We start from the raw sequence: 13,719 nt of genomic DNA on the forward strand, positions 1-13,719 counted from the left end.
CACCTTCAGGGAGCCAAAAGGAAAGGAGGACCGGTGGCACCTTAGAGACTAACAAATTTATTAGAGCATAAGCTTTCGTGAGCTACAGCTCACTTCATCGGATGCATTTCTGAAGTGAGCTGTAGCTCACGAAAGCTTATGCTCTAATAGAGACTAACAAATTTAAGGTGCCACCGGTCCTCCTTTTCTTTTTGCGAATACAGACTAACACGGCTGCTACTCTGAAACTTCAGGGAGCCGGAACACCAGGAGCCCTGCTGGCCCCTGGGAATTATTCGGCGCAGGGAAAATAAACCCAGCGTTAGCTGCATGCGTCTCCTTCAGCAGGCGTCACCCCCAGCATGGTTGAAGATGCCTGTTTTCCCAGGGACATTCCCTACCCATCCTTAAGCACCAAGGCCTCAGGTGTAGCAATGATAAACGTTTGTGAAATATGTGTCCTTTTTCCTAGTCCTATATCGAATGCTTAATGTTGGCATGTGAGAGGGGGAAGGCCTGGCAGCACTTGGATTTCCCTCCCCAGAGTTTGCTGCAAAGTGGAAAACAAGGACCATGTGTTCTATTTTAATTACTGGGGTTTATTAGCATAGAAAATTATACCAAGCACGACAGAGCTGGACCTAACCCTAGAGCTTTACTTTAGAAGTTAGAGGGCTCAAGCCTAAGCCGAGCTGTAAGACAGCTACTGCGGTTAGCGCACAGATAAAGAAACAAAACTTAGCCCATCTACTTCCATTCAGGGCCAATGAAAGAAAAACATTTCAAGAGAAAAGCATTTTTATTTTTTTTAAAAGATTTTTAAAATTGTTTAGTTAAAGAACTTGACCAATTTTTAATATAACAGGCCCTGAGCTGTTTGGCTTATTTTAAACAGTGATGGCATTAGAGGTTAGTGTAATTTTTCTGATTTCTGAATGAGTGGTTGAGGCAAACACCTTAAAACACAAAACAGGACAGAGCAACTACTAGACAATGGGAGATAGCAATAAAGGTCTTGGTCTAGTTTTCTTTAAAAAAAAAAAAAAAAAAAGTCTCCCATCCTGCTATCAGATGGACAATATTGGGGATTTACCACATACTAAGCACACGGGTGCAGGACTCTTGGAGAAGCAGGAACTATAGGGATGTAGATAAGTCTCCCTCCAGGTGGGAGCATTGCAAGTGTTCGTAGCCTCTCTCTTTAATGATTAAAAGATTCTATGGACTTTTTCCACACACAAAAAAAAAAGTGTTTGCAGCCTTGTTCCAGGTAAAATGCTTCAAATTTTCCTGTAGTCAAGTTTTGAGTCATGGTGCTCCACCACATTGTTGAACAACTACACTTCAGGGGCAGGCAGAGAGATTATTATACTACAAAGTTTGCAAAAAACACTTAAGGTAAGTGCTACAAAAAAAAAAACCTCATCTAGAGCAACAGCATGAGTCACTAGTGTCAGTAGTCAATACTGAAGTTAAAAAAAAAATTGTTGAAAGAGTACTGATTGGACTTCCAAAGTGCCTCATAAAACATAAGCATAAGTAACAGACTTTACTACGTCATAAATATTTTAAAAATACTCCTTGCTCACTGGTGACCTGGAGAGATAAATATCTTTCATCCTGAAGGAGCCCACTAAAGCATGACCAGGATCATGATGCTTTAAGTTACTATATCCAAACACATGTCCAGCAGATCTGTCTCCAGTAGTTTCACTATTCTTTATTGCCAAAAAAGTATAGAGCAGTGGTTTTCAAACTGTGGGTCACAATAGAAGGGACTGGATCACGGTGGCTCTGGTGAGCACCGCCGACCGGGCCATTAAAAGTCCTTTCAGCAGTGCTGCCTGGCTAAGGCAGGCTCGTTCCTACCTGTTTGACACTGCACTGTGCCCCGGAAGCAGCCAGCAGCAGGTCTGGCTCCTAGGTGGGGGAACCACGGGGCTCTGTGTGCTGCCCCTGCTCCAAGCACTGGTTCCCGCCTGCTTAGGAGCCGGACCTGCTGCTGGCCACTTCTAGGGCACAGTGCGGTCTGCGGTGCCAGGACAGGCAGGAAGCCTGCCTTAGCACCCCCACTGCACCGCTGACCAGGAGCCGCCTGAGGTAAGCCCGCACCCAAGCCCCTCAGCCCCAGCCCAGACCCCAACCAGAAGCCCTCATTCCCAGCCCCACCCCACAGCCCTCACCCCAACACTCTGCGGGCATCAATTTTCTTCAACTGGGTCACCAGAAAAAAAAGTTTGAAAACCCCTGGTATAGAGTATCCTGTACCAAAAGGTAGATGCGTCATTGAAAAACTACAAGGCATACTGGACGAGACGAACTTATTCTCCATACTCCAACGATTAAACAGAAATTCAGATCACCACATGTTATGGGAGAATATTTCCCTCTTCAGAAATAGTCAGAACATATAACCGACTAACACTTATCTGTCAAAATGGCAGACAGTTTGACATTTCACATTAATGCACTTCACAAGCTGGGTTCTGGGACTGTTGATGGGTAGAGGAGCAGATCACCCCACTACATGAATTACTTCAGTCCCATAATAAATCTTGTATGCCAACCATGAACAAAATCCTATTGGCAACTGATCTTTGGACTTCCACAAGACAGTTTTTCACTACTGAAGTGATTTTAAATAAGGGAAGTAGTTTTAATAAGTTACAGTATTCCTTCAACATGTTATAACCTTGCAGAATCACTTCTGAAAGATTAAAAAAATAAGATTAAGGGATAATTACTTGATTATGGATTATCTAGAAAATTTTAATTATCTACATTCAGTGTGGGTATTTGGAATTCTGCTTACATCATCCATGATAAATATTAATTGCATATTTTTCTGAAGGATGAAAAAGTTGATGGTACAAGAGACAGTATTGACTTGTATTTTCACCATACAACATGCTCATTTAAGAGCTCTTATCTGCTGAGAACTAGATTCTTAAGGTTTTTTGGTTTTGCTGCTGCTGCATGGAAGTTTGCTCAAAAGGAGTTGAACCAGAAGTTAAATACTCTGTACTTTCTTCACCACAAGGTATGGGGTATCCAGACATCAGAATATAGGCTTCCTGGTATATCCAAAAAGCACATGAAGAGTGTGTTCCTCTGAATAGATTTTCAACCAAAGCTTGCAAATAAAATCCAGGAAATCTCCCATAATCCTGCTGCTGCAAATAGCTACACCTTGTAAGTAGGTCTCAGAAATTCATCCACTGATCTTCAAATCATTGCACCATAATTATTAAAAACATGTGAGCTGGTCTGCCACCTAATACACCATGGACTAAATAAAAATCAGTGCAGCCATGAAGGAACTGGGATGCAAATGCAGTTGCAAATTCTGAACCCTGACAGATTCATATTCAGATAATGATCAACTCTGGTCATTCAAGGGAAGATTTCTACAGAACACACGGAAGGCCTGTTTTTAGTATAGGTCTGCTTTTATTTCCGTATTTATAACCTGTTGAACTCTGTCACAATCTGAATGGAGGAGGGTACAGCCCACTGTAGTGCTGCTTCAGCACACTAACATACATCATATGAAAAATGGTTTTCCTGCTGATCTTTCCCCATACAAAACAGACATCTGTCCATGCACCTGGGACATAAAAAGAGTCCTCTGCAAAGAGAAGCATTGTGAGCATGCAAGACTTTGGAAGGTGCACGGATAATGCTCACCTACTGGCAACAGTTCAAAATTGCCAACTGGTAAGCAATGCACAGGAGTCAGACAGCAAATACTGGTGGTGGATTTAAAAAGAAAGACAACCCCTCCCAAATGAATAAAAATTTAAAAGCAGTGCCTTTCAAATATCCCGACTGCTGACAGTGAAGTTTAAAGGCACTACAATATGTCAGAATGGAGAGAACCTGGTGCATTCACCGTCCAGAGTGAGAATATGGATTAAAAATTCCGAAGATGATGGAGGCTTTCTGAAAATAAATGAACCCCTTTTCAGTACAAGATATGGCAGTGCTGCAAAGAAGGAAAAAAAAAAAGGAAAAGTCAAAGTCAGTACTGTGCCTCACACAAAAAACTCAGAACTCTCACAGCTGCTAGCAAGGGAAAGGCAGTTCTACAACTACACTCACCCTTTGCTGTTGTGCTTCCCAAGTAACTCATTCGCTGAAGCCTATTTAATCCAGAAGACTGCTTCTCCCCCTTTCTTACCTCCACTCTTCCACATCACCCAAATATTGGCAAGAGGACATCCCTGGCCACTGGAACTAAAAACATATTTAGAGGATTTAAGTGACATTTGTGCATTTTTGGACCGGTGAGGGGGTTTTCGTATTCAGCCCTTACACTGATGGGGCTGTTGGGTGCAAAGCTACTGCTGCTGCCTTAACTCCAGTCACTACATAGTTAAGTGACTTGCCCATGGTCACACAGAAGTCTGAGATGGTACAGGGAATTGAACCCAGATCCCTTGAGTCCTGGGCTAGTGCCCTAACCACTGAACGATGTTTCCTCTTTAACACAAAAGTGATTTAAGCCTTCTAAGTACACATTTCTCAGATCCAGCAACTAGGGCTATCCTCTTGTGATGATTTGGGGAATATGTCTGTACGATTCAGGAACTCAGAGTATGAATTCTATGCAACTTTATCAAACTGTAAACGCCATTCTGAATGGGTTGCCCTTTCATTTCTCTGCCATCTTTTTATTACCTCCATGTTGGAGTGAAATTCCAAGATGTAGTGGCACAGGGCTAACAGTCTTGATGGTCCTCTATTGAAAAAACAGCATCTTGAGACAAAAGCCTGGCTCCTACCCAGGAGAACTGTCAGGGGAGATGTTGCCTGGTAACAAAGTTACCTGCAGGGGTCTGTAATCACCTGAGGAGGCTGATCAGAGGCAACTTGACAGAGGAGACTAGAAAATTAGAGGGCAAGAGCTGCTATACTTGGGGTCTTCAGCCATTTTCACCAGCTCAAACGGAGGGAAGCTGCTGCAGAAGCCAGATGAGGCAGGAGGGAATTCTGCCTATCTGAACACAGATTGTCCCTCAAGGTAAGGGTGTTCTAGATTGTGTGTGTTGTATGCATTCCGGGCGTTATCCTCTAAGTGATCAGTGCTTTCTTGCTGAAGTAAAAAGCCATGGTGTCTTTAAAATCGCATGCAAAGTCTGTGTGTTGTGTGCTACACCTCATGTTTCACTGAAGAGTTAACTCGAAACTGGAGTGTCCACCATGACTGGAATTCTGGGAGAGATGTGTTTAAGCTACAAGGGAGCCTGAGCAGTCAGCACTGGTCCCAGAGGCTAGGCTCTCAAGAGGGGGTGCTAGAAAGAGGAACTGCATCCTAACAATGTGCCTAGACACACCAAGCCAGACAGTGCTCTGTTTGGACTCCAGAGGCCTACAGTGGGGTTCAGGGTTTGGATCTCCTTCACAACAGTCTGGCAAGTGTCCAAGGAGGAAAGCTCCACTAGATCTGCAATACCTATTGCCAAAATTTGGGGGATATATTGGAGTATGCAGCAAGGTAAGCAGCCTTCTGGATTAAAACAGGCTTCAAATAAACGCTTATGATGAATAAGTGCTTTCAGTAACACTAAATACAAGTGTTTGTTACATGTTGAAATCTCAGTGGCATTTTATGAAGAGGTAGAGTGCATGAGGACTTTTGGTCAATTCAAGAGTAATACCTGACTTAAGAGTATGCAACAAATTTGTTCTGTAATTAAACCTTCTTACATAGTGCATCAGAACATGTTTACACCAATTCAAGGTTCTAGTCCTTCCAATCACAGAACACAAAATTTACCTCTCCACTAGCATAATTATAAATGTTTCTCATACGCATAGGCACTTTCATCAGGTGCCTGCAATGCATCATGTTTAAGAATTGGCTCAGATTCTCAGTCTTTGAAAGGATCACATTGGAAAGTACCCATAGATTTATGAGCTGACCTAACCATTCCAACTTGAAGAAAGAAAGCCTTTATCATTTCTGGCCACTGGCACTACAATTGACCATTCAGAACCTTTCGACTGAGAGCAAAGTACAAAAGCCTAGTCAAAGGAATAGAAACATTCATTTTTGCACTCTCTAAGCCTTAAGCTTTCCCAGAAAGTGCTTTTACACAGGTTAGAGGTACACTGCAACAGCAGATAGGAAAGATATTTCTCAATTGAAAGGCAATCTGTCTTACCAGAGTTTTATTGGACTACTCTGGTTCTGCAATGGTAATAATTTCTTCATTGATAAAAAACTCAACAGTCTCCTCTTCCCAGTCATCTACATTGCTGTCCAGCTCATCCGTGTCCACCCCTGGAGAAAAAGAAGAGGCATTAGTCCCGAGTACCTCCACCAAGGAGGCAAAAATGCCTAATGCATTTGCTAAAAAAGAAAATACACAGCAGAGAAGCACCTTTAATATAAAAGGTATTTTAACATCATCGCTGGCCTCCAGCATGTTACATGCAAAGCCATCAGTACTGACCGCAATGGGCAGCAACAGTAGCCTTCTCCCTACTCGCCACCTCAAAACAGCAGACAGAAAAAACAAAGGATGGGAAAGAATGGCTGAGGAGTGAGCAAACCTGCTAGGGCATGGGTCGAGGGATTATTTTTGGCAGGAGGGGGAATAAATGTTAAAAAGGGACTCCAACTCATCACAAAGAGAAGGTCTTAAGACTCCCAAACACTGATCCACTACCAAAGACTGCTCTTATAGCCTGATTGATGTTTATTTGGTGCTTTAAAAAAAAAATTTACTGATAAAGCCACATCTTTACAATGCTGCCAGTGGCTGGTTTACCTCCTCGCAGCTCTAGACGCTCATTCTTCTGTTCCAAATATAATTCTTGTGCCATCTTGCGGTATTTCTTGAACTCCTCCATCATTGTACGTCTTCTTTCTACGAGCTCCTACACAAGCAAAACAGGAGGTAAACAAGCCCATCAATAAAGTGTATCCTGGTGGGATGCATTGGAAATGAGCTAGGGTTTTCTGCTTATGAATGCAGCTTCTGACAGATAATCATCAGTGTTTAAGACACCTTTCTCCAGCGTGGCAAGATGGGTTTATGGTTTCTGTGAAATTTTTATCCTAAAACTGGCTAACAGGCAGTCACCAGGAACCCACAAGTCTCAGCCAAGATTACTCAAGTATCTTTACTTAACAAAAAAAGAAAAGGAGTACTTGTGGCACCTTAGAGACTAACACATTTATCTGAGCATAAGCTTTCGTGAGCGGTAGCTCACGAAAGCTTATGCTCAGATAAATGTGTTAGTCTCTAAGGTGCCACAAGTACTCCTTTTCTTTTTGTGAATACAGACTAACATGGCTGCTACTCTGAAACCTTTACTTAACAGAAATTCTTCCCGATTCCTCCTCCAACATATACCAGTAACACCATGCCTCAGTTTCTTCAAGTGAAGAACCAGCAAATTCTGCCTTACTGCCTTCCCTACACATACGCTTGTGCTTGAGTTCACGATGTTCCTGGCTGGATCATGTGGGGACAATCTGGGAAACCTGGACCTAAAACATAATGACCTCTCCTACTCAAGATAAGGGACAACACCGATTAGCTTGGAGGCAGCAGCAGACCCAAAACTGTATGGCCCAGTCAATGAAATTAGACAAAGACATGAGATTAATATGAGTTACAAGTGCATCAGCTGCCTTTCATTGATTCATTGGGTCTCAGAAGCTTCTTACCTTTGAGGCTTTGGTTTGGCTTAGACGATCCTTCTGTTCAAAAATCTTGGAGTACCTCTTCAGGTCCTTCTTAATTTGCTGCAACAGAGAACTTATGTCAACCAGTACTAGAGACCATCATAATATATAAAAGGGTGCCACTTCAGATATGCCCAGGCATACTCAGCGTTTTTGAAAGTTTGCTTATGTCTATAAAAAAAATCCCCTTTCCTCTGTCATTTATAGTTTCTCTTCCTTGCTTAGGTCTATAGATACCTTCAGTTTTTCTGTACCTGGGCAACCACTGGAGTTTGGATAGTCAAAGTCTGCTCCTTATCCAAGTTTTCAACAGTTCTCTCTGCTCCTATTACCTTTCCTTCTAGTTTCCTCAGAACATTCCCACCTCCCCACACACACACACACACACACACACACACACACACCAAAAAATAAGTTTGTGATAGGAATATGACTACTCAAACTGAGTACTGTTAACATACACAGAACCATTTCAACATACAGATTCCCCCAGTGAATTTGTGAACAGCTCTCACATTGTCTCTGCTTAGTGGTAAGGCAAACTGCTGAAGAGTTGTCTTCCTTTCCCCAGTTTAAGCCACACTATTGGCTAGACCACTCTTGAATTCTTTACACCAATGCCCACACCAGAAGAGTTAAACTGAGATACAATACCTTTATCTGATCCTGGCTGAGCAGGGTTGGAGGTCGAGGTCTCCACAGTAACTGGCAGAACCGGTCTTTATTGTTTTTCTGGAGGAGACGACCCTGGAAGGTCCACAGCCAGTAGGCATTGTCGACCTGGAAAACAGCAAGTGAGAAATCTCACTCATGTCTAAGGGTTTTATACTGCGCTACCCCATTGCCATATATCTGAATGCATTCCATGGAAAAATCAACAGCAACAGGGAAGTCCACAGGGGGAATCTGTCTTTGGAACTTCTACCTTTTCAGGGTGAACACACTGCTTGGGATGGGTTTGGGTTTTTGTTTTTTTCTCTTTCTTATTTTAAACTTTAAGTTGAAGTAATGTTCCTCAAAAAAGAAAAAGAAAAAAAAGTTATACTACTTCAAAAATGAAGCGCCTACGAAGTATCCAAAGCAGAGGTATCCACCAGCCCTTCCAAGATATCTGAACTGCAGTAAGAAACTAATCCCAAAGACTAAAAACCTTATACTTGCATATCAAAAAGATACAGTACACTGATTGGAATAACAAGAAAGTAGTTCACTGACACAGGAAAGCAATGAGTTGGTATGTGAAATAGGCATGCAAGAATTACACCAGGAGCTATTACCCACTAACAGATACAAGCAACGCTATCTATATCTATATCTATCTTTATTTTGTAGTTAACATAGGAAAAGCCAGATTAACCCTCTTAAATACCCAGGGAGACATCCCAGCAGAAACTTTAGTACCTTGTGGCTCCACCAGGACACAGATGTCACAACATATCGGCCTGTAGGATCCCACTCTACATCCGAGGCTGTATAGTGTTCAGCAATATTCATCACGGTGCAGTCTGATGTATCAACAAACGTTAAGGCACCATTCATGCTGCAAAGGCAAACAATGAGGAACAAGATGGAAAAGTGATCCATGCCTGCTGACACTTCCCTCTGATCTTTTTAAAGGTGGGGTGGGAAGAGGAATCTATACTAGGAGGTGACATTCTTTATGAACTTACCCCACAAAATCCCATCAATATTAACATTTTTTCCATTGCTGGTGTTTAAATGGATTCTCCCAAGGGTTTTTAAAATCACACCTGTTTCTTCGTATTTTTGTGAACAATGAGGAATAGTTTTAACCCTTGTATCCTTCTAGGCTTAAAAGTTCCTTAACATGTTTTTTTCCCCTTCAAAGTCATAAAGAAACCATATTATGAATGCACTTGGGTACAGCTAAAATTTTACAGAAATAACCATATTTACACCATGGTTGTAACAAAGACAAAGTCAAAAATAAAATAGATTTCTAAATGAGAAGCAGGGCTTTTCCATAACATATGTAAAGCCCAGTAATACACAGAATAACCACATTGCTTTTCATAGATTCCAAAGTCAGTAGGTCATTATGATCATCTAGTCTGATCTCCTGTATAATACAGGCCATAGAATGCCCCCAAAATAATTCCTAGAGCATATATTTTAGAAAAATCATAAATCTTGATTTAAAAATGGTCAGAGATGGAGAATCCACCACAAACTGTTTCAATGGTTAATTACTTTCACTGTTAAAAAACTTTACACTGGATTGTGTTAAACCTATTAGACTGAAGAACCCATTGTTAAATATTTGTTCCCTATGTAGGTACTTATAGGCTAATCAAGTCACCCCATAACCTTTTTTTTGTTAAGCTAAATAGACTGCACTACCTACGTCTATCACAATCATAGCCAAGTGGGAGACACCACCGATATGGTCGACTTAGTGTGCCCTCTCTACACATGTGAACATCATTTGAAAGCTTATGATGTCTACTTTAAGATGAGGTATGAGAACTCTCAAGTGGTGCCATTACCATAGAAATAGGGATAAACAATGACACCATCAACATGTTGAAATGACCACTTTGAAAAAAATGTGTGTTATGAAATAATGCATAGGATCAAGACATAAAATTGGATTTCTTTCAGGCCTCACAGCATCACAACAAAATAATCAATTTGTACAGGTGTCATTGAAATGTAACAGTGTTGGTGACATTTCTAGTCAACATTATCATCTTGCCCAGCATGAAGTGTTGAGAGCACATGAATTACCAGTCTTCACAGTTCTGTGCAGTGAAGATTGTTCTGACTAGACAGCTGATTTTGCAGTGGCCCTTTACTAGTAATGGCACAAATAAGGTCTTGTAGAAGCTTAGATGCCATTGGGCCCTTGAAGAATATGGAAGTAATTCATCCACATTTTTCCATCCATGTTGCAATGGTGATTCAATATTTGGTTTACCTATGCACAAAGACATCCAAATCTTTGTTTGCCAAGATGCTCTGCTGACATGCTCTTCAAAACCGTCCTCACATATAGTGGGAGTTTGGCCAGTGACTTGCCCTTTTTGAGGACTAGACTGAAATGCATGCAGTTCAGGTCTCTGTGGGTCTCCTTTTCTCTTTCTTGTAATACAGCACTGCTACCAGATTCCTTGCTGCAGAAATTGTCACTTGTCAGTCACCGCTTCAGAGATCTCGCCAAATTGGGAGCAAGTTCCCTGTGTTTCTACAACATTAAATTCAGATTCTTTCTGCAATATCAACTAGGGATGACAGTCACATCCTATTAATGCATGGACAGCAGGAAATATGTTGCAGAAGTCAGGAGGGAGTGCATCCAATTGTATGCACAGGTATGAAGTGATGCTTGTCAGTGGTGCTGGTAATGGTGCCAGTTTCAATCCATATCTTATCTGCATGTTCCATTTTTGGAAAGTAATGAACCACAAGGACCAAAACGTCTGCATCAGGTGACTTAATATGGTTCCTTTGACATCCAGAGACCCAAAAGCCATATTGGTACATACAGCATTCAGAAGCATCTTTGTCTCTGCTACCTCTCGTGTATTGTGCTAGTCTGAGCTTCTTTCAACACTTCTACTGGTGATGTATTTTACTACTTCACCACTGGAAAAGCCTCCAGCAAGGTGGTATGTTTGTACTCTGGGTGCTCCTACACTGGTGCACTTTGAACCATATATTCACAGATGAATTTTACAAGCGACTGCTTTTTGGACACCAACTTTGGATGTCCTGTGCTTCCATATGGAGAGATTCTAAATTACTTGATATTTCTTGCATCCCACTTTGGAACCTGCCCAGTGCGATCTTCCTGCACTTTTCACAGTTACAGTTATATCTGTCAAAGACAGACTTCAGAACTAGCTTTGTCAAATCCTTTTAGGACCTGCCTCATGTACTCAGCAGCCAATTCACTGAATGAGTGAAATTTGTTTCCAGCCATCATTTGTATGACTGCCATTGCATCTTTTATGTACACTGTGGAAAACAATTTTTGGACTAATAGCTGCTCTGGTGGTCCCTCCTTTGCCAGACTTCAATTTGGTGGTCTTGGCCATGCCAGTCAATGTCTCAATGCCAGATTTCTTGACTGGGCTGAAGCGGTGTCTCCCATCAGAATCAAGTGAACCTCTCACAAATCTTCCAATTTGTTCTTCAACAACATCTGCCGTTTTAAGTAGAGACTCTTATATCTGATGTTACGTGCAGTTCAGTAGATATGTTGAAAAGCACCTCCAGATGTGATTCAGGGTCAAAAGGGTTTGTCATATTGTTGGTAAGAGCTGTAACCCATCTCCAGTACAGAGGCAAGGACTGTCTTCACTATTTTTTTTTTTCTCTAAATCACTTCTCATAGCTTTTGCATATTCATAATATGAAGCTGTATATTGTCATCTCTGACACTGATATGTGCATTAAGTGTCACTGAATTAAAAAGCTAGTTTCTATACTATTTCCAAAGGTTAGTACTGCATGGACAGGCAATTACAAATTAAAAATCTTCTCCCAGGCAGACTCAATGCTATACTGTACACACAAAAACTTACAGATAGAGAAGCATTACATTAGGAATTCATATGCATTTCTATCTACCCATTATGCAGCACAAACTGTGAGCATACAATCTACTGCTACTGGTGCACAATCTTCAGTGAGATTGATTTGGTCAGCAAATTTCAACTGAAAATATAGAAAACTATTATAATCACATGTGAGATATTTTGACAATTAAGAATATGTGACTGAGAACATTTCATGTTAGTATATTGCAAAACACTGATATTCACCATTTTTGCCACATGCTAAAAAGCTTCATCATTTCTGGAGAAAAAAATAGTACCCATGCAAATCCAATGAATGTCTCAATACAGTTTCACTTGGTAGCTTTGACCAATAAACACTACATTAAGGTGTTAAATTCAACGAACATTAAAAGCTGTAGTCACAATAGTGTTGCAATGTTTCTGGAACTGTGCAGAAGGGGACACTTACTTTGGGATCCACTGTTTTGCCCTGCCTAAGACTTACAGCACCACTTGACACCTCCATATCATACCTCAGCTAAACGTACATAGCATAAGCTTTGAAATGATATACGAGGTGGGTGTATGTAAGGTGGATACATTAAACTCTAAAACCAGCTTTTTTTGAGAATTGCTGTATGCCTAGAAGGCAAATTTTCTAATCCTTCTCATGGCTCTTCTCTCACCTCTCTCCAGTTTTTCAACATCCTTCTTGAACTGTGGATATCATAACTGGACACTGTATTCCAGTATCAGTCACACCAATGCCGAATACAGAGGTGATAAAACCTCCTTACTCCTACCAGAGATTCCCGTTTATACGTTCAAGGATTTTAAATAACTGACTATGAGAATAATCTAAGAAAGTTACAACTAACGTTATTATGGTTAATGAAAGGAAAAATGGTATGTACAGGGCATTTATAAGGACATACAAGAAATCTTTACTGTAAGAAGCCATGACCTGAATGCAATCCCTAACTTTTTGAGATCTTATATGATAGACACACTTGAGGAAAAAGTGACTGCTCCCTTCAGTATCAGTTACACTTAGGCCCCTTACAAATTCACATCTGTAAAAAAAACAAAAAAAACAAACAAAAAAAAAACCACCACCCTCTCAGACTGTGAAATCTGACGTGTGTGTGTGTGTGTGACTGTATTGCCACCCTTACTTCTGTCCTGCCTTCAGAGCACGGTGGCCGAAGAGTGACAGCTGCTGGCTGTGAGCCCAGTGCTGAAGGCTGTGCTGCTGCCAGCAGCGATGGTAGCATATTGTATTGCCACCCTTACTTCTTCACTGTTGCCTGTGAAGGCAGCACACAAGGGTGGCAATACTGTGATCACTCCCTCTCCCCCCATCTTTGCCACCCCATTCTGGGTGAAATCCCCAGTTTGAGAAATGCTGACTTAAGGGCTTTACATGTTTTAAATAAATGCCATTTGTCATAAATCATGACTATAAGATTTAAATTTCTGTAACCATGAAATTCAAGATAATTTTTAAAATGCTATGAC

The 13,719-nt window shown here is 41.2% G+C and overlaps 1 protein-coding gene across 2 annotated transcripts in view; it reads right to left on the reverse strand.

Annotated features, from left to right (window-relative positions):
• Positions 1–3,409: 3,409 nt before the first annotated feature.
• The window catches only part of EIF3B (eukaryotic translation initiation factor 3 subunit B), a 34,335-nt gene continuing 24,025 nt past the window's right edge, over positions 3,410–13,719 (reverse strand). The window contains exons 14-19 of one of the 2 annotated variants that reach the window (XM_038419070.2): positions 9,080–9,218; positions 8,333–8,458; positions 7,661–7,738; positions 6,756–6,864; positions 6,147–6,265; positions 3,410–3,964 (exon numbers count right to left, since the gene is read on the reverse strand). In XM_038419070.2, coding sequence (XP_038274998.1) covers positions 6,162–6,265; positions 6,756–6,864; positions 7,661–7,738; positions 8,333–8,458; positions 9,080–9,218 — 556 coding nt within the window. In that variant the 3' untranslated portion in view covers positions 3,410–3,964; positions 6,147–6,161. Of the gene's footprint in view, positions 3,965–6,146; positions 7,109–7,298; positions 7,739–8,332; positions 8,459–9,079; positions 9,219–13,719 lie in introns of both variants that reach the window. The other variant, XR_006274624.1, reaches the window with a different exon arrangement.

This window comes from Dermochelys coriacea, chromosome 10, assembly GCF_009764565.3.
Source record: "Dermochelys coriacea isolate rDerCor1 chromosome 10, rDerCor1.pri.v4, whole genome shotgun sequence".
In the NCBI taxonomy this organism is placed as follows: Eukaryota; Metazoa; Chordata; order Testudines; family Dermochelyidae; genus Dermochelys; species Dermochelys coriacea.